This window comes from Bubalus kerabau, chromosome 21 (genome assembly GCF_029407905.1).
Source record: "Bubalus kerabau isolate K-KA32 ecotype Philippines breed swamp buffalo chromosome 21, PCC_UOA_SB_1v2, whole genome shotgun sequence".
Lineage (NCBI taxonomy): Eukaryota > Metazoa > Chordata > Mammalia > Artiodactyla > Bovidae > Bubalus > Bubalus kerabau.
The window spans coordinates 26683348-26709343 of record NC_073644.1 but is presented as its reverse complement, the minus strand read 5'-3'; the positions used below and the strand labels follow the sequence as shown (position 1 = coordinate 26709343).

At 36.5% G+C, this 25996-nt stretch overlaps 1 protein-coding gene across 1 annotated transcript in view; it reads left to right on the top strand.

The window, feature by feature from the left end:
* The window catches only part of ASXL3 (ASXL transcriptional regulator 3), a 196102-nt gene that overhangs the window by 49411 nt on the left and 120695 nt on the right, over nt 1-25996 (top strand). Inside the window, exons 3-4 of the mRNA XM_055559041.1 lie at nt 23020-23128; nt 24354-24462. Coding sequence (XP_055415016.1) covers nt 23020-23128; nt 24354-24462 — 218 coding nt within the window. The remainder of the gene's footprint in view (nt 1-23019; nt 23129-24353; nt 24463-25996) is intronic.

Genomic DNA, 25996 nt, shown 5'->3' with positions numbered 1-25996 from the left:
TAAACTCAGATTCAGTGATTAGATTTAAAACCAGTTACCTGATGAAGCAGAGCCCGAATTGTTTTTAGTATGATGCCTGCCAGTGACTAATTTTGGGATTCCAGGATCAAGGATTTTCCCAGTTTACAACACACCAGTGGGTAGATTGTTTTTCATTAAGTGAAATGCTTTGAGGACAATCTTGTTTGTAACTAAAGAGGTGTATTTCTGTATCTTGCTCTCATACTTGGACCACCTGGGCCACTTTAACCTTTTGAATGTACAATATAGATGTAGTATTTCTTCTGCTTTTCCACTCTGCAAATTTATATGTTAACATGTCATATCCTGACAGTACCTCCTGCTAATTATCTAATTGGTATGTTTTGGGGGGAAAAAAGATGTGTCTCAGAGTCCTGTATATTTGTACTATCATCCTAATTTTGTTTGGAATTTGAGATGTTTCACATATGCAAAATGAAATTTTGGAGAAGAGACTTTAGTAAACATAACCACTCTGCTATCTCCGAGGAGGTCTACATTTAAGTATGTGGGAGTTATTAATTTCTAGGAAAAATCTACATCATTATTTGTATGCCTCTGTCATTAAGGATCTTATAGCTTTGGCTTGGTTAGTATTTACTGAACGTTCCTATTTCACTAGGAGTTTCTCACTATACTGAAGTATTTCTGTTGTCCGTAAACTAAATACTATACGATGGAATAGATTTTACTTTTGAGTAGTGATCTTTTTTCCAGTATTCTTGTAAATTGCATATATGCTAACACCTTAGCTTCTGTTCGTTATTACCATCACTGCCACCCTCATAGCTATTCATCATTTAAGATGTAGATCACCTCCTCTGGAAACTTTCCCCTCCATTTCCAGGCAGAAATATGGTCCGTTCTTTTATATTACAAGAGAGGTGTTTAAATGTAACTTTATCACAGTTCTTTTAGTTTATATGTCTTTCTCTCAACTAAGCTATGTCTTGAATTCCAAGACAGCTAGTGACATATCTTACTCATATGTTTGCATATCCTGTGTAGTCCTTAGATCATGACAGACATCTCAATGGATATTTATTTTCTTGAACATATATTACTTATAGACATTGTTATCTTACATCTGTAAATGGGATGGTTTGAGAAGACTCTTATACTTACTGTACTTGCAGACCCACAGATTATGCATAAGAGGGGCAATATATCATATACAAGGACTTAAAATTGTAGGAAAAAAAGCTTTTTTTTTTTTTTTTGGAAAAAAAGCTTTATATTTTGCTAAGCACCAAGAGGCAGAGAAGGCAATGGCACCCCACTCCAGTACTCTTGCCTGGAAAATCCCATGGACGGAGGAGCCTGGTGGGCTGCAGTCCATGGGGTCGCTACGAATCGGACACGACTGAGTGACTTCACTTTCACTTTTCACTTTCATGCACTGGAGAAGGAAATGGCAACCCACTCCAGTGTTCTTGCCTGGAGAATCCCAGGGACGGGGGAGCCTGGTGGGCTGCCGTCTATGGGGTCACACAGAGTCGGACACGACTGAAGCGACTTAGCAGCAGCAGCAGCAGCAAGCACCAAGAGGACTGTATTTCTGAGCTAAGCAACCAAGGATTTCTTGCCTTCAGTGTAATATTTTCTGAGTCCTTTGTGTAGGTGATCCGTTCCACATTTTCTTTATGCGAGACATGTCATATTTTATGAGATACAGTGAAGTTAGTGGACAGTGTCCAGAAAAACATATTAAGTGTCATGTTTGGTATAAATCTCAGGTCCAAGCCTGTCTACGACATTTCTGGGTATTTCACATCAATGGAATAATTGACTTGAGAACCAAAGTATATACTGAGTGGGTAGAGGAAATAGTACACCAGATGGACATCACCACATTTTTTTAATTTTAGTAACTGACAAGGATAGGATGTGTCTGGACAGTAGAGTAAATGAAATGGAGATTAGAAAACAATTTTATTAATTTCAAATGGAATTATATATAATGAGCATCTTATAGGTAGCCATTTGTTTGATTCAAATCATTTAGGCTAAGCACATAGAAAATAACACTGTCGTGATTTAACCCATTTTTAAATTTTATTTTAGACACACTCTGGAGATAGAGAAACTTAGTAAAATATTGTACTGGCATTGAAAGTTTTAGTTTTAAGTATTGGTTTAGGAGAGAAAGGGGCAAGTGAAAAGGAAATAGTCTTAAATCTTATAATAGGAGTCTCAAGAAGATAAAAATAGTAGATTATCTGTTTAAACTTTGAAAACTTTATATAATGTCAGTTTCTACAAAAGCCTATTCATTAAGAAGTGAGAAGGAAAATTGATATTTTTAAAGTTAGTTTGTTCTTGTTCTTTAACATATAATACCTCTTGGGGCTTATTGGTCATTTTTTTAATAATTGCTACGATTAAAGTTGTTGTTTATTCAAAGGCTGTTGGCTGTGTCTACATAGTGAGCAAATGTAGTCAGTATAGACCTTCTGCATCAGTAGAGTCTGGTAATGCAGTCAAGGCAGTGGTAGGTGGGATTACAAAAGTGGTGGGTGACCACACAGTGGGATTCAGGAGGAAGAAGGTACCTTGGTAATACCAAACAAAGCCTCAGTGGTTCATACGGCATTGCTTTCCCACCTCCTGAAAAAGTCAAGATATCTCGTTGTTGTTTTGCTTTGTAAATACTGGAAGAGCTTGATCCTATATACCAAGTTTAGAAGACTAGCCTTGGAAACCAATATTGTGTTTTCTCTTTCCCCTTCAGGACAAAGTATGTTCCGTTTGGGACCGCCTCAACCACCTTACCAGGCAGCACCAGGTCTTCATACACTCTCAGTTTCCCTTCTACTGTGGAAAAGATCTTTCCTTGAATGTTCATATTTTCACCTTGAGAAGGCAATATATGTGTTTAGGAGGGGTTAAGCAGCTGTTCATAAATGTGACGTAGGAGAAGAGTGGTTTGTGGGAGTTTTACTATATATACACATATATAATATTTTCCAGTCTGGTTTCAGACCCCGGCATGGCTTGGAGACAGCGTTGGTGTGTATGAAGGATCTTCCTCGAATGAAGGATTTGGGACAACTTTCCATGATGATTATATTAGAGCCTCAGCTGCTTTCGTGTTGGTCATGAGGTGATGCTGAACCGAATGCTTGAACTAGCAGGAGTGGCTGGGATTGCGTTGGAGTGGTTCCGTTCATTCCTTCCGGGTAGGTACCAGATAGTGATGTTGGGTGAAAACGGACATCGAGGGTCCCCCGTATGGAACCCCGTCGTCGTCACTCATTCCCCGGTTCATGTTTAGTGGGTTTAAGGAGACAACTGGCCACCTGGAGGCCAGGCAGTGATTTGAATGACTGTGAAGAAGGTTATGAGGGTGGTTCCCAGTTCGGTGTCGCTTACCTACGTTATCTCTGTTTTGTCTGTGTGACAGTGAAGACTAGAATCTAAACTGAGAAAGCGTGACTTGTTGGAAAGAGAAAATTTGGGAGGCCCCGTTGTGCTTTCTGGTTTCTCTGTCTGAATTACAGTTTGTGTAAACTGTGGCCATATTTTGACTCCAAATTCATCTACACACAAAAATCCCATTGTAACATTAGATAGAAATATTTTATTTTCCTTTCTGGTATATATCTGGAGCCTTCTTCCCTGTGAACACTGACTGCATCTCCATGATCCTTCTTGCTGAAGTTGTAGTCTCTACTTGTTCACCCTTTCGCTTGGGGCTCTTTTAAGCAGTCTGCCTATATTAATAAATATTGTTGCGGGTGATGGCTGACTTTTCCCAGTGAATGTTTTCCTTTACCTTCACTGAGAGCACTTCGTTTTTCTAACCCTGTTTTACTAAGAATCAAATGTTGTACTTTTTAATAAATTCTGCCGCTCCTCATTAAACTGCTCGGGCATTTTGTTTTTAGAGAGAATATACTAGAGTTTCTTCAATTTTGAATATGTTCTTTAGAAATGTGGTGCTTCCTCTTGGCTGCTATTTATTTATGTAATATTATTTCAGTTATTTCCCTTTATGTTAATGAAAAGCTTGCTGAGTGTTGAACATGCATGAAGTTTATTAGGTCTAAGAGTAGAATATAGGTAAAGAACAGAAAAGAACAAACACGGATGTATGTGTCTGTGAATATCATTAGAACTGTCTGTTGATTGTCATTTTGGCAAAAGGGCAAGAAACAAACTTTTATGCAGTAACCGGTCAGTATTAGTCCTTGAGCCAGGCAGTTTTTATCCTTTAGCTTATTTAATCCACACAATAACATTGAGAAGTTGGGTGTTATTTCTTCATTTTACAGATGAGGAAATCGATGCTGAGAGAAGTTAGATACCTTCCCTAACTTCACACAATTATAAGTGGAAGCTCTGGTACTTGAGCCTGGGTTTGGCTGTCTCGAAATCTCAAACTTTCTATCACAGGCAAGTGTTAAGTCGCAGGCAAATGTTAGACTCGAAGAAGGGGTCCTGAAGGAAAATAAAAAAGAAGAAAGAGAATGTCTATTAGAACAAACCAAGGAGGAAGTGGGAGACCTAAGAATGCACAGGCATAACATTTATTTTTAATATTTCCTGAGTTTTCTTAAAACTCCCTTTAACAAGTCAGGTGACAAAAGGAGCAATTTTAGGATCATCAAATGTTTACCATTTACAGGATGGAGAGGTTTAAAATTTCAAATTTTATCTCTTTGGACATTTTTTCATTCTCTGTTTAGAAATAGAAGCAATGATTCCCCACTTTGGACTCTAGGAAATAGAAGAGTCAGTGCATGGAAGCCAGTCAGGTAGTTAGTACTTACCTGGGGAGGGACAGCAGTTCAAAGCCAGTACAGGCGTTTACTGTTTATAAAAGTTTATTTTTTCCTTTTAATGTGTTTGTGAGCTTTTCTGTGTGGAACCCCAGCTTCCTGTTGCCTTTCATGTGTAACATCGTGCTTATACATGACCGAAGATGTGGTGATTGTGTTTTGCTTAAACAGTAATATATGTGGATTTCACTAAATACTTATTTACATCTTTGGATGAGGTTTGGTTCAATATTATTAGTTTTCCTTTTCCTGTTGGTAGATAGATGCCTCCCACCATCCCAATAGATTTATTTTAGGCATAGCCAGAGAGATATTGTTTCTGTGCTTATAAACTAACATTTGGCCATAGAAAGGCACTATATTAAATATTAAGTTGTTACTGTTATCCTAACATGATATGCTCTTATTAATTATGTTAATGGTACCTTAGAAAACACCCCACTTTTCCAAAGAGGTAAAGCTCTTTAACTGTAATGATTTTCAACTTCAATGCTATGCTTTATCTACTAGCAGCTCATGAAGTAATGGTCATAATTGAATTCAACATCTTAAGATTTCCTGACTTAGCTTAAGTGAAATATTGATTTCATGAAATTAGGTGGCAGGTGCATTGAAGAACTATTTCCTGGAAGTTTAAGTGGGTATTTAAAGCCTCAAGAATATTAATTCAAACTAAATGAGTGGTTTGGAGTAGTTGTGCTTACTTAAATAAGATGTTTGCCAAATGGCCAGAAGCCATCATATCCAAAATTTTATTTTTTAAAAAACATTGAAGAATGAAGGCAGAAGACCATTTATTGTTACATAAACATAGATAGTTCTCTATAATTTTCATAACTATTTAGTTACCATTTAGTTGATTAAATAGGATTTCAGGTTTAAAATAATTTTTCTTGAATTGGCTCATGATTTCTTTTCCTTTCCACCCCACCCAATTGTATTTGCATATTGTTCTCTCATTTTGTTGCTGGAGTTGTTGTCTGGAGAGGCTCTGTGTGCCTAGATGGAACATTGATATTACTATAAAATAATGTACAGGAAATCTTGTTTTGTCTAAAGATACGTTTCTTCCCCTGGGTCATCAAAATGCGCATTTTTCCTAAGGAAGATGTTTATTTCCATAAAACAGAGGTGATACATATATAACATATTAGTAGCATTACTTTTGGAATTTATTAATATGTATGTGAGTATAATTTTATAGTTTTCAACAAGCATTAGTCTGAAACAGTATTATTTATTCTCTTTTTACATTTGCATTGATCCTAGCCATTGTTACTTTTATTTTACTCTTTTTCTCTGTTTGGGAGAGATTTAATTTGGGTTGCTTTTCTGCAGTCCCTACTCCCAGCTATGTCTCTCATGAATCATATTTCCCAGAGGGTGAAATTAAAACAAGAACTAGGTGTATTAAATTTCTTTTAGGCCTACTGCCAGACTCTTAGATGTATTTTTAGGTGTCGAATATTAAGTTTGGGGAAGGGAAAGATGCTTAAATTCACTGATCTTTGTATTTTTCCTTTCTCAAGTTTGTTTTTACTTTATAATCCTGTCTGAATTTTGTGGATGTATTTCATGCTATCTGAAGTCATTATGGTGTTTGAATTTGATAACACTTCTATTTTTATAGCAGAAAGCTAACTTTATTAAATATCTTTTTATGGAAATACTTATAATCAAACCACACAACTGCTTCTGAACAAATTGCCTTGAGAATGCAAGTGGTCAAATAAAGAAGAGTGGGAGGAAGGAAGGGAGAAGAAAACTAATTAAATTGACATTTGTCCTGTGGTATGATTGCCAGTCTTAACAGTAGTGGTTGGTGTAGTTATTTTTAGACATTTCCTTTATCAAACATTTAAAGGTAAAATTTTTCCCATAGCCAGCAAAACTCTGAGTTGAGTTCTTTTGACATTCTGCTGATCAAGGAATTTCCCATGAGTAGTACCAGAGTCTTCTGCAGAGAAGGGGTAGGAGGATGAATCAGAAATGAAGTAATGGACAAGGAAATGTTTATACACCTTAAAAGTGTTTATGGAACATATAATGTGTTAGTTATGTTTTATATTGAGGAAGAAACATACATGATCTAAAATTTAAACATGAAAAGTCATACCACTGAAAAACACAGAAAAATTCAGATTTAACATTTGAATTCACCTTTGAGACAGAAGAGGCTTTGCAGGTGGCGCTAGTGGTAAAGAACCCGCCTGACAATGCAGGAGATATAAGAGATGCAGGTTCGATCCCTGGGTCAGGAAGATCCCCTGAAGGAGGGCATGGTAACCCACTCCAGTATTCTTGCCTGGAGAGTCCTGCAGACAGAGGAGCTTACCAGGCTATGGTCCATGGGGTTGCAGAATTGGACATGACTGAAGTGACTTAGCACATGCACACGTTGAGAGGGGAATGACTCTCTTCACAGAAGCTTTACGATAAACAAAGGAAAAGATGAATGTATGTGACCGCATCAAATTTTATGTGTTTGTACCCACTCCAGTGTTCCTGCATGGAGAATCCCAGGGATGGGGGAGCCTGGTGGGCTGCCATCTCTGGAGTCACACAGAGTCGGACACGACTGAAGTGACTTAGCAGCAGCAGCAGTATATCAAAAAAACATTGTGACAATGGAGAAAATATTTTTAGTTAATATTTCTAGTTAATATAAGCTAGAGGTATTAATTAAAGAGATTATGAAAACAAAAGGAGGTGTTGACCTTAGAACATTGTGGTCAGAGGTCATGACCAGAGGAACTACAGTGCATAAAACCAGGGAACAAACAAATATGTAGATAAGATTTGATCTGCCTAGTAATCATAGCAAGGGGAAGGAGCCACTGGAGATTGTCTTTTGGTTTACCTAATAAATTAATCAGTACAAGCACTTCACCCTGACTGCAAATGATGCTTTTTGCTTTCTCACTCCTGGTGAGAGGATAAATGAAAACAACTCATTTGAAAAGCCAGTTGGCATTATTTGCAAAAGGTCGTTAGATAACATATATCTCCTGAAATAATAATGCCACTTATGCAAGCCTATCTTAAAATATTCTTGAATATAAGGGAACAAAAGTATCATATACACTAAAATATTCAGATCAATTCTATTTCAATTATAAATGAAGAACATAATTTAAACACTCCCCAGTAATATCAGTTGTTCGCAGACTTGACTGTGCAGTAAAATCATTTGAAAAAACATAAAAGAGAGTGCCAGTGCTTTGGCTCTACCCAGAGATGTTTATTTAAGATGTTTGGAATTGCCTCAAAGTTTGCGTTTAAAAAATTGCCCTAAAAATTTTAATGCACGGCTAGATTGAAAACCACTGGCTTGACACACATTGATAGAATATTTTTAACCACTTAATATGTTTATTATGGCTGTATAGTAGTATGGACAGGGTATAATATAAAATAAAATGTGGTGATTGAACATTTAGGTAAATCATAACTTTAAAATAGAAACCTACCAGAAACATAGACTAGTAGAAAGTTTGTAAAATGCTCAGCGTTGTTATAAGGAGTTGAGATTTTTTAGTGATTTTTTTCATCTTTTCTTCAGTTGACAGATATTTTAGTAATGTTCTTATATTACTTTTTAAAAGAAAAAAGCATGTTTAAAAGAAAAGTCCCTGCTGGTGAGATTCTCTAGGTAATTTCCTACTCATAGTTTGTTTCTACCTGTGATTACAGAAATTTGTTCTGGCTTCTAAAATAATCATATCCTCAAGTTAGAGTTATGTTTCATATTATTAAAATGAAATTCTTCATAGGATTATTTTTTCCTGTTTTTCATCTCAGAAATATCTTCTCATGTAGTCTTCTGACTCAGGAATGTAATAAGCTCCAGTCATTTTTCTTTTATCACTCCACATCTGTGCCTTTCAATTTTCACCTTTCCAAATACCATCTATAAGTGATGGCCCCCCAGTGTCTGTCTCTAACCCCAGCATTAACTCTGTGATGCGTGTGTGTATCTGAACTTTGTATGCTTGCATACCTTGAAGTTAATGAGTCCAGAACTAAATTTACCATATTTTCCCTCAAACCATCTCTTTTATGTTACCAATTGTAATTAATAACACCACTGCTTACCCCCAGCCCCTGAAGCAATTCTAACCTGCTTCTGCTTCCTCATCATGCGCATCTAGTCAGTTTCTGTGCCCTCCTGATTTTTGTCCCCCGCATTTCTTCTCATGTATCTCTTTTTAATTTTTTACTTTTTATTTTGATGGGGGTATAGCCGATTAGCAAACAGTGTTGTGATTGTTTGAGGTAAACGTTGAAGGGACTCGGCCATATATATACATGTATCCATTCTTCCCCCAAACTCTGCACCCATGCAGCCTGCCACATAACCTTTAGCAGAGTTCCCTGTGCTATATAGTATATCCTTGCTGGTTATACATTTTATATACAGCAGTGTGTAGATGTCCATCCCAAACTCCCGAACTATCCCTTCCTCCCAGTCTTCTCCTCAGCAACAGTAAGTTCGTTCTCTTCTCATGTATTTCTTGAGTCTTTCTCTACATCCCTTCTTTACCATCATTGCTTTGATGAAGCTCAGATTATCTTCCCTCAATCAAGGACGGCAGGCTCCTCACTGATGTGTCTTCTTGTAGATGTGTCTCATTCTGGATCTGTCCTCATGTGTACAGCAGGACAAGGGCATTTCCTTCCTGAAAGTCCCTTGGGGCTCTCCATCATGTCCTACATGGAGTCTAAACGCCTCGCCATAGAGTTTAAACTGAGGTATAAACGTCATGCATGGGCTTCCCTGGTAGCTCAGCTGATACAGAATCCACCTGCAATGCAGGAGACCCCGGTTCAATTCCTGGGTCAGAAAGATCCCCTGGAGAAGGGATAGCCTCCCCACTCTACTATTCTTGGGTTTCCCATGTGGCTCAGTCAGTAAAGAATCTGCCTGCAATGCAAGAGACCTGGGTTCAATCCCTGGTTTGGGAAGATCCCCTGGAGGAGGGCATGGCAACCTACTCCAGTATTTTTGCCTGGAGAATCCCCAAGGACAGGGGAGCCTGGGAAGCTATAGTCCATGGGGTCACAAAGAGTTGGACATGACTGAGCACCTAAGCACACATAAGTGTCATGCAGCTGGCATGGTGTGTACTTTGCCTTTGGAATCCGATCCCAGTCCTGTTCACCCTCCCACTTGCTGTTTGGAAATAGCAAATAATTCTGTTTCTGCAGACATGTTCAGTTCTTTCCCTATGTGCCTCCTGCATGCTGCTCCCTCTACCTGGAATGACCACTTTACCTCCATTTGATTAGATTAGCAAAAATGTAAAGATTCATACTGTCCACCCTTGACTCGGGTGGGGAAAGTAGTTACTCTCAGGGAAGATAATTTGGAAATAGCTATCAACATTTTTTAAAATGCTTTTTTGGATGTAGTAATTCTACTGCTTGGAATCTATCCTAGAGGAATAGTTATATTATACCTACTGTCTTAGTCTGTTCAGGCTGCTATACTTCCCTGGTGGCTCAGATGGTAAAGAATCTGCCTGCCAGGCCTGAGACCCAAGTTTGATCCCTGGGATGAGAACATCCCCTAGAAAAGAGAGTGGCTACCCGCTCCAATATTCTTGCCTGGGAAATCCCGTGAACAGTCTCTTTCATAACAACACTGATACCATGGGTGATGGCTCCATCCTCGTGATATGATCACTTCCCAAAGGCCCCACCGTCAAGTAGCATCACATTGAGGATTGGGTTTCAACATATGAATCTGGGGAGAACACAAGCATTCAATCTATAGCACATAACAAGGAGGCATATATATTGGTTCTTCGTTGCAGCACTGTTTTTTAAAATCAGATGCAAGCTACATGTTAAATAATAAAGAAGTTTAAAAATTACAGTACAGCTTATCTACTCTATAGGACAGTGGGAACATTGCATGATTATTAAGAGCATTTAATAGTCTGTGCAACATTAAGAACAAAAAATATATTCTATGGGAAACTTTACCATTAAGGTTATTAAGTAAAAAAGCATGCATCTACTGGTATGCAATAACAGCCCTCACTTCTGTTGAAAATAAATTTAAAATACAAAAGCATAGAATTGAATCTGTACATATATCTGAATAAAAATAGGAAAAGCTCTGGGAGAAAAAAACACATGGTACATCATTAATAGTCATCATTTCAGAAGCAATGGGTGTCGTTGGGAGAAGTTGAGAGTGGCTTATTACTTTTAGTCTGTATAATGATGTACCTTTACACTTCCATATAATTTCTGTGTATATATGGATTTACGTGTGGAAAATGCTTAAACCTTAATATAAGCTGAAATAGGGAGAAAGATCTAATAGAATTGGAGAGAAGATAAACTGTGGGTTAAAGAACAAAATGATCAATAGTCTTTATTTTTTCTGTTCTGAAAAATTTTGAAAATACAGCAAAATATCATAGACCAACAAGCACCAGCTGGAATTAACAGTTGTAGATGTATTGTCATATTTGCTTTGGATTTCTTTTAAATAAAGTCTGGCAGATAAAGTTGGAGTTCCTTTGATTTCCTTTTTTACTCAGAGTTAATCATTGTTATATGTTTGCTGTATACCATAGTGACTCAGAATTTTATAATTTCACTGTGTATATATAGATTAAGTGTATCTGTGTCTATAGTTACTATGTTCTGGTGAACATTTAATTTACTGACAGTTTTTTTTTTCTCCTAAAAAAATTAAGGACTGTGAGTGTGAGTTGAGTTTTTCTAGGGACTGTACCAAAAAGTGGGATTGCTGATTTGCAAAGCATGCACACCTGTTTTGTTTTCCCTCTAGATATTGCCAGATGTCTTTTCAAACTGGCTGTGTCAGTTTATATTCTCACTAGGGTATTTCATAGTTCCTATTTCTGAATCTCCTCAGCCAATTTCTGGTATTGCCATGCTTCAAATTTTGTTCTGTTCTGTAGATTATGAAATGTTAAGCTTATCACCAGTCCCTGAATGTTTTCTGAGCATCTGAGTCTGACAGGGTCCTTATGAGGGGGACACAAAGAGTCTTGATGAAGCCAGCATCCTAAGGCACTTATTGCCTTTGAGCCATGAGATATTAGATAGCCCAGAACTAAAAGCTGCAGTCACAGGACGGGCTGTGATGCCTACAGAAGTTCAGGAACCATTACTACAGACTAGAGAGTTGATTAGAAGTTTTTAGGAGGTGAATGGGAGCCTTCTTTGACAAATGAGCAGGAAGAGAGGCAAAGAGACAGGTGGCGTGGCTAAAGTGAACGACATGCCAATTGTCCAACCATTTGTAATTGCCCCTGAAGCCTTAACCATAAAGATATTAGTAGAACTTTCATCTTAAAACTATTTAAAACTCATCACGTATTTTTAAAAATATTTATTTAATTTTAATTGATTGATGATTGGTTTACAATATTGGTTTGGTTTCTGTCATACATCAACATGAATTAACCATATGTGTACATATGTCCCCTCCCTCTTGAGTCTCCCTCCTACCTCTCACCCATTCCCAACCCTCTAGGTTATTACAGAGCCCAGTTTGTATTCCCTGAGTCACCCAGCAAGTTGCCATTGGCCATATATTTACATGTGTTAGTGTATGTGCATCCATGCAGGCTTCCCATGTGGCTCCGCTGGTAAAGAATGCACCTGCAGTGCAGGAGACCCCAGTTCCATTCCTGGGTTGGGAAGATCTGCTGGAGAAGGGAGAGGCTACTCACTTGGGCTTCCCTTATGGCTCAGCTGGTTAAGAATCCACCTGCAATGCGGGAGACCTGGGTTCAATCCCTGGGTTGGGAGGATCCCCTGGAGATGGTAAAGGCTACCCATTTCAGTATTCTGGCCCATGGACTGTATAGTCCATGGGGTTGCAAAGAGTTGGACACAACTGAGCAACTTTCACATTCCTGCATCCATGCTGCTCTCTCCATTTATCTCACCCTCTGCCTCTTCTCCCCACCCTTGTCCGTATGTCTGTTCTCTGTGTCTGCGTCTCCGTTGCTGTTCTGTGAACAGATTTGTCAGTACCATCCTTCTGGATTCCATTATATATGCATTAATATACTGTTGGTGTTTTTCTTTCTGACTTACTTCACTTTGTGTACTAGGCTGTAGGTTTATCCACCTCATTAGAACTGACTCAGATGAATCATCACCACCTATTTTAAACTCATCATTTTACAGAGGAGCACATTGAGGCTTAGAAAAATGAGGTCAGCCTCTCAGTTATCCAAGTGTCAACAATAAAATAAGCAGGGGATTTGTTGGGTTATTTAACGTGGACATCCAGTTGACCTTCAACTTGACTAGATAATACAGGAGTCCAAGTGATGCCCCATGTTTTCTTCCTCTGATTTGCTCTGCTTGACTGTGGTTAGTTTTGTTCTTGGTAGGCTCCCTCCTTGTCGAGGCCAAGATAGTCCCTAGCTAATATGTTTTTTGTCCCTTTACAGCTTATGTTTCTGCTGAAAATAATGTATGCTCATTCCCTTTATTTCTATATGCTTCCCCAAAGATACTCAAACTCCTACCATCTGGCCAGATAGTTACCAAGGCTAGCCTTTCTGATGAAGTCAGAACCATTTCAGTGATGGCTAAAGTAAGGAAAGTTCCTAGGAGAAAGGAATGCAGAGCGTGCAAATATAATATGGCTACTACATAGCCTGTGTGATATGTTGGCTGTTTGACACACATGATTATAGTCAGGAGTTTATAGACTATAGAGGCTGTTCGGTGTGTGGTTGTTATGTCCACATATCCATGATTGAAACAGTTTTTATAGCAATGATTACATTCATTTCAACAAACACCTTCTGAGTACCTTGGGATTGCTTGTCAAATAATAAAGGATAGATAAATATGTGTCTGTCCCCCGTGGCATTCCCAAACTTCTTGGAAGTTTTAAGGGCAGGAGAGTTAGACGCATAAACGGTTGTAATGAGAGGAAAATGTGAGGGACATGTAGGGTGTTGAGACTGTTGTACAGTGAGGGAGACACCCTGGTATCACGGAAGACGTCACCATACAGGTGGTGGCTAAACATTTTATTTTGAGTGATAAATGGAGCAAAGAGTGGGATGCATTTCCAGGCAGAGGATGCCGGAGGAGCCAAAACAGAGAGATGGGAAACTGCAGAGGCACATGGTTTACTGAGCCACATCAGATTAGAGGATAGTCTCGGGGTTGGGGAGTAACCTGAGAGTTGGGGAAGGTGGAGATGAAGGAGTTGCCGATCTACCATAGAGGATCCTAATGACTCTGTGCTTCCTGTGGTAGGGAGTGAAAACTACAGATTGTAAAGAAGCAGTCAGTCAGTCTGGTGTATGTCAAGGCCTGAAGCCTGAGCAACGTTTTACTTGTTTTTGTCTTTTAAATAGGAACATGGCCCTGGCACCAGTGGGTAGATGAAATTGCAGCAGGCAGACATTAAAAGCAGGGGTAGGGCTAGGGTTTCTAAAACTGTCCTCTTGTGATGTAAAGATTGTTTGAATTAGGATGTGAGGAAGTAAAAAATGTAAATTGAAAGATGAACTTTGTTGAGGCAGAATAATTCTAATAGTCTAAGAAATGCTTCATTTCTGGGTGATGAAGAGGAAGACCTTACTCATTGAGTGAGAGAAATAGTCAGGAGGAAGCTCTCCACTGGGAGAGATGAATATGATGACTTTCATTTTAGGTAATATGATATTGCAAATATAAAGTATTTTCATTTATATATGGATACTGTTTGTAAATTTTTCAACGCTGTTTAAAGTACCTGGATGCTTTTCAATTTTGTAAGGCTACACAGGGAAAAATAATCACACTCCATTATTTTTTCACAGAGAACTATTTTATATACCTTTCAAATAATTTTTAAGCATCTTGCTAATGAAATTAAATGTTCCTGGGAATATGACCGCTAGGTACTATTTCCTCATGACCCTAACCATAAATATAGTTCAGCATTTCCTCAAGTATTTTTCTTGGCATACTATAATCAGAGATGTTGCTACATACTCTTGTGGAGAAGATTTTTAAATTGTATATTCTTAGGAAACACTGAGTTAAGGAGGTTTCTGGAGTTAATATAAGATTTTTCAGAGATTTTAGTGTACACTGTTAATGTATTTGCTGAGTTTGCAAGAGGAGGATGCATTTTTTTCTGAAACTCCTTTGACAGTTTTTTTGAGGAACACTTGGAACTAACATTCTATAGCACACATTCAGAAATGCTGTGGTATTGGCCATTACTAACAAAATGAGAGAATGTGAGTATGAGTAGCTACAAGTAGAATACAGAAATTAACATTTCGATACGAACCTGTTTTATCATACCAATTGTGCTTACACTGCTGTTCTTTAATATATGAAATTCATTGTTTTATTTTATACGGTTTTTTTTTTTGGCTTAAGTGAAAATACTCTGAGACTACAGTTGTAGGGAAATAGTATAAAGTCCTGAAGAGTCATCGAAGACCATGGGTTGGCTGCCTCTGCGCTGGAGTTGGTGATAGAATAAATCCACAAATGATTGCCTCCTTAGAATAAATTAGGGATAACATCTAAATTCCAAATGATTTTCTCCATTTTGTGACACATGCTTCAAGGCTCCTTTCTCCTGAATCCCTTGTCATTTCATATGTATTCAGAGAATTCATTTCAGCCCAGCCTACATTTCTGTTCTGTGCAAAGCACTGTCAAGAGTGCAAATTTATTTCAAGATTAGCTTCACATATATAATGTGCTCAATAAATATTTATTCAACTAATGGATTGTGTTATTCTTTAATGATCTAGTTCTGCAAAGAGGCATCTCAATTATGGGTCTGAATTCTTAACCATATTCTCTCAGAGGTCTTTCTTCCTTCGTTTTCATAGGGTAGCATTACCTGAACAAGACAGCCAACAATGTCATCCTCTGTAACCTGGTTCTTTCATTATATTATTTGGAATTTACCCTAGGGGAGTCATTGTTACAGACAATATTAAATGAAGATGAAGCCAACATCTTATTCTTTTCTGGCATCTGGCTTTCCTTTGTGTGTTTCCCTCAAGTGTTATATATTCACTTGTGGTATCCAAGGTTAGTTAAGTGGAAGAAACAACTCTGTAGACAGAGAATTGGGGGTAGTCAAAAGAGCATGGGTGTTGGAATCAGAGTAGAATTTGGATTTCAGCTGTATCACTTAGTTGTTATTTGACTACACTCTGAGTCTTAACCTCTCAGCCTCGGTTACATCTGTAAAACTAGGGATCATGCTTACATTTTATGGGGACTGTAAGCAATATAAATAATAGTGTGAAAGCCCAGTCACATTAGAGATACTCAATAAATGGCATCTATAATAATAGATATTTTTAGCATGTTTTCTCTCTACTGAATAAGTTACTTTCAGTATTAATCACATGTGAAAGGCTATGGGAAAGGAATGTATACACTTGCATATCTTCACTTATTTTTGCTAATGAAACAAAAATGAAATTAAACAAAATTTTACCTGAATAAGTTCTTTAAACTACAGAATATTTAATTTTTTTTCCATTTGCCATCCTTTGTATCTCTAGATGTTGGTTATTTTGGGGCATAGTAGTTATCATTATTGTTGTTCAGTTGCTAAGTTGTGTCTGACTCTTTGCGACATCATGGACTGCAGCATGCCAGCCTTCCCAGTCCTTCACTGTCTCCTGGAGTTTGCTCAAACTTATGTCCATTGTGGGGAAGGACATGGCAACCCACTCCAGTATTCTTGCCTAGAAAATCCTGTGGACAGAGGAGCCTGGTGGAGGGCTCTCCATGGGGTCACACAGAGTCGAACACGATTGAAACGACTTAGCACGCATGCATTCATTGGAGAAGGAAATGGCAACCCACTCCAGTATTCTTGCCTGGAGAATCCCAGGGACGGAGGAGCCTGGTGGGCTGCTGTCTGTGGGGTTGCACAGAGTCAGACACGACTGAAGCGACTTAGCAGCAGCAGCAGCAGCATGTCCACTGAGACGATGATGCCATCCCACCATCTCATCCTGTCTCACCCCCTTCTCTTCCTGCCCTCAATGTTTCCCAGCATCAGGGTCTTTCCAGTGAGTCGGCTCTTCGCATCAGGTGGCCAAAGTATTGGAGCTTCAGCTTCAGCATCAGTCATTCCAATGAATATTCAGAGTTGATTTCCTTTCATAATAATTCATTATTATTATACATAGTAATAATAATTTATAATTTTTAAACACATACAATATGCCAGACACAATTCTAGGTGTTTTATGATTTTAACTCATTAAATCTTCAGAATAATCCCCTATGAAATAGTGACCTTTGTTATCCACATTTTGTAGTTGTGAAGCCTGAGACCCATAGAAATGAAGTCTAAAGTCATAGAGCTAGTAAATGGTCTGTCCTTAGCTACTCAGGCTAAGTGGCTTCAGAAGCCAGTCTCGTTCATTGTACTGCATTGCCTTTCCTAGTGTAGCCTGTCACGACATGCATACAATTGCTGGTATCCAGATATATATGTGGTATATCCTTCCCTTAATGTCTATAATCAAAGATGACCAGCTCACCTCATATTTTACTTTGAGGTCTTTAAAAATTATAATTTAGATTATATGCTTTAGCTTACATTTTTATAGGACTATTTCTTAATTTTCCTTATAGGTACTATTCTAAAATAATACTGAGCAAACTTTTGTCCTTGTATTGATGTTTTGAAATTCTTGTCTCCTAAAACAAAAGGTCTGTTTAGTGAACATGACTATAGGAATCACTGTAGTCTCTCTAGTGGTAGCTTCATTGTGTCCATAAAGTGGATAAAAGGTCTAAGTTCAAATGCCTGTTTATATTCCCCAAAGAATATAATTTTACATTGTTCAAGCCAATCAGAGATGCGTGTTTAGGTTTGGAGTCTGAAACTGTTTCTCTAAATTTAAGAATTGTGCAACATATGTCACTTGGTAATTATTTCTTGCTTTGATATCCATACCTGGTAAAAGAATACCTGGGACTATGTTTCTAATTTTACCCTACAGACACACTGAATAATGAAAAGCATGTAGGTATTCTTTAAAAAGAAATATGCAAAATATCTTCCTTTTAAATGACTCATCTCTTGAATTAATTGGTTGTTCTTGTTTATTTTTGCATGTTTATATGGGGTTTGAAATCAGAGTAGAATTTAGATTTCAGCTGTTATCTCTTAGCTAGTTGACGACAGTGAGATTCTAAACCTCAGCCTCAGTTACACCTGCAAAACTTGGAATCAAACTTACATTTTCTAACTTAAATCTTTGTTATTTGTCATATGTCAGTGCCCATTAAAAAACTTTCACTGGTGATCTAAGAGGTACTGTGAAATTTGAGATACTGTTCTCATCATCCAAATCAAATTTCAGACTTTCTGTAGGTCCTTTTTTGGTCTACTATTCTGTGTGCTGAGCTTCTTCAGATAATGTATTTATGTAGGACTCTAACTTTCAAGTTTTTTTTCCCAATCATTTTCAAGCGTTCCAGACTAACAGTATTGTTTCTCAGAGTAAGAAGTTAGTTTGCATGTACACCCAGGGCTGATTCATGTCAATGTATGGCAAAAACCACTACAATATTGTAAAGTAATTAGCCTCCAATTAAAATAAATTAAGTAAAAAAAAATGATGTACTCAATAAATGCTTAATATATTTGCCTTTAAAAAAAATAAAAAGAAGTTAGTTTGGCCTTGACTTTCTAGGGTAGTTTTTAATCATCTAGGTTACTGATTTATCAACTGGTATAAACTGCGTGTATGTGTGTTTAGGACTTATCCACATTCCGTGGTAGAAATAGTTTTTTCTTCCCCACTAGTAGTGACTTGCCCATTGAATATGTAAACACTTGCATAAGGCCAAGGGTACATTATTTGTTTTTCAGTATTTTCAAAAACATTTTTGGGAAGTATAACATATATAAAATGAAATGACCAAATCCTAAGTAAACAATTAATTTCCACATAATGAACACTAATATTCTGTATAAAGAACTGAAACATTACTTCCATCTCAGAGATCCACATAACTTCCTCTTAAAAATATATTCTTTAAAATTAAGACATTTTCTCCTGGCTCTCGACACTGAAAATACTTCAAGTATTATTAATTTATTTTAAAGAGTGAATATAAAATTGGTTCAGTTAATTTGTATTAATAGGACTTAGCACAATAACTGATGAATAATGCTGCTTAATAATCACTCCTTAAATCTGTTGAATTTTTAGACTTAACATTGTTTAGGATTACTTTTTTCAATGTTCCGCAAATTACAAAGCAAGATTTAAAAATGTTTTCAGGAAATAGCTTCATCTGAAATTTTTATGAAGAGATACTTAGTAAAATAAAGTAGCTTAAGATTTGGATTACTTAATTATTGCCTTGTAAAGCATTATTAATTTTCTATGGAAAGGAATGATGTTTTCTTTGTCGTATCTAAATATCCTTCCAATTGCATTCCCCAGGTATTTTCTCTGGTTTTTAAAATTATTAAAATAGACAGACCATCCATTCTCTTCACCAAGTGTGCACTATTAGTAAAATTTTATATGTTCTGTCAGCAATTTGATGTGATAAAGCAATGGTTTTTCTGTAGTTCACACAGCACTGGGGCTCTGCAGAGCATCTCTGGGGGTTCTTTGATGTCTAGACAGTTTAAATTATGCCTGCTCCCCTGCCTCCAAATTTCACCCCGTTCTGCTTCAGGGGTTGTGGGAAATGAAAACAAGCCAGAAGGGTTCCACAACCCTACAGTCTAGGGAGGAAGACAAACAAATAGAAGAAGCTGTATATCTATCCTGGCAGGTGTATAGGGAAGGGCCTAGTTACAGGGCATGGCAGAAAGAAAGGAACTGGGGACAAATAGTGTCCTGATAGTTTATTTCTAATTGTATTCCCAATATGGCACTATCCATATGTGAGCATTGTAGACAAAGTGAAAACATTATGGAAGTGTAGGGAAGAAAGTGGAATTTACCTTTTACTCCAGTCCTCCAGAGTTTACAGCCAAATCTAAGAGTTTGGTGTGTTTCTTGTATGCTGTCTTATTTATTGAGATAGTGGGATGTAGAATTGCATTTTAAGCTGGAAAACTAACTTTTTTTTCCCTTTTTTCTTTGTTGTCTCTTTTTATAAATTGGGATATCGCAATTCTTCCAATTCATCCTTTTAGAAAGTAAGTAACTTTTGAAATTTTAGAGATTTTTGAATTAAAATGTTGATGTGTTATTATTTCATATACAATATACACAGGCACATAGTCTATTCCAGAATTTTTTGCTTTCAGATTCTGACTTAGGCAATTAACTCGCATTGTGAGCAAATATTTTTTAATTTAAAAATAAGGAATATTACATAGAAGATGTCTATGCTGTCTAAGAATACAAACTTTTAACATATACTTGCCTCATCTTTTTTCATACCCACAATAAGACATTGTGTTTTTTAATATATACAGATATATAAATATATATTTATATCTTTCTTAAAGCTGGCCTAGGTACACTTGCTGAATCTATTTTTCTGAATATTAAAATAATAGAAATACATTAATGAGACTTTTATTTATTCTTGTTCAATGGCAGCTACTTAGGACATTCACTTTTTCAGGGGAAGCAGTCCACAATTTCTAGACTCTGTGGAAATGTTGAGAATGATAGCAATAAGTAAAGGGTATGAAAGATATTTAAAATTCACTTTCCTATGGATATGCAGTGGATGAAAGTTACCTTTCTTTCTTAAGCACTTCCTCTTTCAATGCTAAAGTTTTACAGTTTTTAAATGAAAGGGCCATTTAATTTGATTTTTTTTTTCTATGAAGAAATGCAATTGATATGTTTAAAACTAAGTGACTAATCAGGCTGAGTAGTAAAATTTGCATTTGATTGCAAAATATTTTTAATTCTTCTGAAATGCAAATGTATAGTTTTAAAATAAAGTGGATTTCCTTTTTGTTTTGGGGAAAATTACAGTAGTCTTTGAGACTTTTGGATATCTGTGTCATGTGATTATAAATTATATATTTTTAAAATATTTCCACAGTAAATCTTGAATTTATTGAATTAATAAACAGTATAGTTTAATAATATATTCATATTCAACAGAGCTTATTATTTATATGAAACTGGGTATTATCACTTATGTTTGAAACAAGCATAGCCTTAAACTACTATTTAGTAGTCAGTTTATCTTCCACCATTATCTTTGGTTTACTGTACCTTAGAAAGAAAATGTAAATTATAGTGAAATTATGTTTATTCAGTATTTTTTAGTTGTCTTTAAATCTGTATTATTCTCTAAAATTCTAAATCTGAGTTCTTGAAATTGTGTGTATTAGGACCTTAGGAAAGAAGAACAGGAAGAATGTGTATGAGGTTTGCAATGTGCACAATTAGTAATATTAAGTATTTTTATATTTCAAAACCATCTACATTGTTTCATTTATATGTATAGGATTCTATTTTACTTGTAGTGGTAACATTTTCTTGCCAGGTCCCTACAGAAAAATCTGTGTTTCTGACAGTTTTGCCAAATTAAAGCTCCACAAATCTGGTATAATAATTCCCAGCTTCAAATTGTCTGTGCTTTTTCTGAAGAGAATAATGATAAAAATATATATTTTACAGTGTTCAGTGTAACATGTATAGCCTTGTTTATCTGAAATGTATTCATGGACAGCTATTTCTGGGAGATGAATGTATTTTACTTTATAAGGAATGCTTGGCCCACTTTACATATAAGCAGAACATCTTTTGTGAGGAAAAAGAATGAAATGAGGTCTGTAGGCTTGTAGAAGCTTCGAGAGGAAAGCTGTTACATAAACTCCCAGCGTTGTTTCCATGTGTACTTCACTGTTCTGTGTTGTTCTGTGACCAAACTTATACTGGGGCGCTTGCTTCCTGTCAGACCAAATGGAAACGTACTGATGTGTTGGCCTAGAGAAACTGTTTCCTAAAATAATAAAGTGTTCTTATTAGAATACTTATAAACCTTTATGACCATGATGTGTATATATGCTGACTGGCTAGTAAGTGTGTTGTGGCAACTCAGCAAATTTGGCTTTTTTCATTTTATTGGTGAGCATTCATAGTAAGTAAGAGATGGGACAATCTTGGTTTTTAGAACACTTTTAGCTTAGTCACATAAAAATATGTTTCTATCACAGAAATTTACTTTGAAACCTTGATATCCCAAAGGTTCTCTTGTCCAAGGATATCTTGGATTATATACCCAGAACCCCTAACTAGGTGAATGGGATAGGGTGTAGGGTTTCTAATCTGTATTGATTCAACCAGATATTGATCTTATAGCATATTAGGAAGCAAAGTATATATGGAAACATAAGTAAATGCAAGTAACAGTTCTACTTCTAAATTCTAGTATACAGAAATACCAGTTTACAAACAAAACACAAAAGAAGTTCTGAAATTACCCCAGAAAATATATATGTATTTTACATTTCATAAACATCTTTTTAATTATATGAATACATTTCAATGATGTTTGTACATATGTGTTTTGATATTTTAATCAATATTTAATACTGTTTGATTCCTTTAAAAAAAAATCTGTTTTCACAGTTCAGTCACTTCTTTATTGCAGAATATTATCATTAGCTGGGTAGGATTCCCAAACACATATTTTCTTTATTTGACAAATAAAGAGCTGAGGAAAGAATGTCACTGAAGAAGCACAGATATAGATTTTTATTTGGCCTTGTGAGAAGTGCAATCCCATGAGTAACTTAAATACTTGTAATTTTAAATCAGTTCTTCCCTGGTTTCTTATTATTCTTTTGTTGCTTTTCAACCTATAGGATGGAGCTGTCCTTGAACTTGGTTTATTTGATCATTCAAGTGCAACCATCAACTTGTCTGTAATATTTAAAACCTGAGGCTTCATGGTATTATTTGCAAAATAACACCACATAAACGTTTGGGCTTTGGTTTCTTTGAAATATAGTGTTGGTTGCTTTATGAATAAAAGCATAATTTCAATTCAGGAGACTTTTTGCCTGAAGCCTAGAAGACAGATGCATCTGATTAACTTTGGCGAAACTGGACTGGCCTGTTATTGTAATGTAGATGTTTTCGGGGTTGGGAGGATATTTTAAAAAGGCATGCGAGAGGGTCTTTTTTTTTTTTTTTTTCCTAAGAGACTGAGAACGGTTTTGCCCCAGAAACTGCGTCTCAGACTGCTTCATTTTTTGCACACTTTTATTTTCTAGTGGAACTTCTCCATTAGCCTGTCTGAATGCAATGCTTCACACTAACACGCGAATCGGGGATGGAACATTCTTCAAAATCCCCGGGAAGTCAGGCCTCTATGCTCTCAAAGTAAGTTGGACTGTTCTGCATATTATGTCTGTTATTACTATGTATCATGCCTTTATTCAGACATGTGAAGGTAAACAAAATTAGATTTGGGTGAGGGGTAGAATGATCCCTTTGCCTTTTAAATGTTTTCAGATGTCTTAAAAATGATTTCATATTAAGAATAAACAATGACATTCTTCTTTAAAGAAAGCATATCTGTGGTTTCACTCTAACATATATTAATGGAAAACGGTTGTGGCTTCCTTGAAATTCTTGATTCTTAAAAATTTACCTGGAGGACCGCCATGGTTCATCAGCCAAAAGTTTTAAGATGATCACAGTTGCCAAAAAACTATTTGACTTGATGATTACACATTGATATACCGGCTTCACACCTGTATGTCTGTCTTTTATAAAAGTAAGAAATGTACCCATTCCTCTTGAAAATTGGCTGTTTTAAATGTTATTCAGATTTGAAAGAAACAGTGCTCTCTGGGAAGTTTTAATAAAAGCTTTTAGTCATATGAGAAGAACAGAGAAATTAAAAGCTTCAGATAACCAACTCTTAATGATTTTAGTGTAATTTCCATTTACATCTGGAATGGAAATGCCATGTAAGATGCCAAATTCCAGAGGACAAAAGCTGATACAAATGGCTGCATAACTTAGACCATGCAAAATCAGTGTATTTTCTTATAAATTAAAAAAAGTATCAGCTTTAGTAAATGAGGGGTTATGTTTAAAATTCATTAATTTCCTTTGAGAAGTTTCTTCTGTTTTATTTTCAATAGTAAAAGTTATACCTGGCAAAGAAGTGGGGATTCTTTCTCAGCTCTTAAGCATCAGGCTCTTGTTCTGTGTATGTGTTTCAGAAAATAATACAGGTTAATCAAAAGACTTGTATTATTTATTATTTTTTGTAGTTAGTTTATGGTTACATCCAAGTTGTAAAGCCGTTTTCTAAAATGAAGACAGTAGAATTGAGAAAAACAGAAACAACATATGGCAAAAAGAAACTTTGTCTTTTGTGTAGATTTTAAAGGTTATCTCCCCCAAAATCAACTATGGAGTGTGTTTTTCCCAGTAATCCACCCCTCTCCAAGGAGTGGTTTTACGTAAAAAATAAATCAGTATTGCAATTTAAAGTCAGAAGTAACTTTGATAATTCCTTAGGGCCCTAGAAGTATTTTGAGTGTTTTCCGTTGCTAATACATCTCCATAAATTATTATTTTTAAACTAATATAGAAAGAGGAGTCATCATGCTCAGCTGATGGAACTTTGGATTTAGGCTGTGAGTCTGAACTGGATGGCTCAGAGATGGCGGAGGCCAATGCCAATGGGGAAGGAAATGGAGGTAAGTGTGGCAGATTTCAAGATAGAAATCCTGTTCTCTTAAAGGTTATATAGAATTCGAATAACTTGATAATTGAGTTCCCTACCATTATTGATACAATTTTAAGTTTTGCCACCATTTATCATTAAACAATTCTAAAGGTTAGCACCTAAGAAAAGTATTCAGTTGTTTGCTTTTTGTTTTATTTTGCTTTTTAACAGTATGCATTTCCCTGCATAGTACTCTTGAGTGTTATCATTATATTTCTTGTGCAAGGTGAGAGGCTTACTGCGGTTTGCTGTGGTTTTATCCTTATGTGAGGCTTGAGACGGCTGATGTTTGGTTTCTGATTGTGCTGATTTTTCCTGTGAACTCAAGTAGTTTTATAATAACTTTGTTCCTAGGTTTGTCTTTAATAAATTAAGCTTAATGTTAACATTCCTCACAGTGAAACAGGGACCAAATGAGTTATATTCTTATGAAATGCTTTTGAAAAGTGAACAACCCTTCTGGAATTCTAAGGGGGCATTTTCCACTTGAATTCTGTCCATGTGGATTCATTTTTAACTTTCTCAAGACATTTGCATTATAATCTGTTGGTGTATGTAATTTCTGTACTGCAGTTTTGGCAAACCTTTGCTCCACAAAAGCTGCTGTTCTTTTCTATTTTTTTAACCTAACTCACTGGTCCCCCAAGTGGACCCAGATCATGATTTGAGAGGAAGACTGTGTCATTAAAGTCTGTGTTGGTGGACTCATAGAAATCAGTAAATTACCGTTAAACAAACAAACCTTAAAGGATCCTTGCAGAAATATCGTATTTCAGTAATAGCCCAAAGCCATTCATTTCATTAATGGTCGTAGGAGTCCCTTTGTATTCTGACTAGCCACTCCTGCCCTTTAAACTGGTGTCTTTCTGATAGTCCCCTAGAGGCTGATTTTGCTCCAGCGCCATCTGACCTGTAGCCAAGGTGCTGAATTATTATAGGAAACACAGATTCTTTTCTTAGTAAAATGACTGAAATTAGCTTTGTAGACTTTTTTTTTAAACCAGCTTTCATTTAATTTGATGTCCTTATTACTCCTGTACCTTTTGAAAACTCAACTAAACCCCCCCACCACTATTATGGTAGTGCTGTGAACTTTGGCAGGTCCTTGTGTTTAGGAAGAGAAGAGAGCAGAGATGCATGACAATTTCTGGATTTCTGGAAGGGCTAGTGAATGGGGCACACCCTTCTCCTTCAGTGGCTGAATGGGAATCTTATTGGGTCCTCTTGCTGTACTGCATGCTTGCATGAACACTTGCATCCTCCCTGTCTCTCCCACCTACTTTCTGTTAATGTATATCAACATATATATTGAGTTTCTGCTATATGCCGAGTGCTGTTCTCAGCATTATAGTTGTTGCAGTTAAAAAGAGGAACAAAAAGAGACCTCTCATGGATTTTATATTGGTAGAGAGACAGACAATAAGCAAGATAAATATGTGAAATTTACATCTTATTTAGTGCTGACAAGTGTTATGGGGCAAAATCAATTAAATAAGGACATAAGA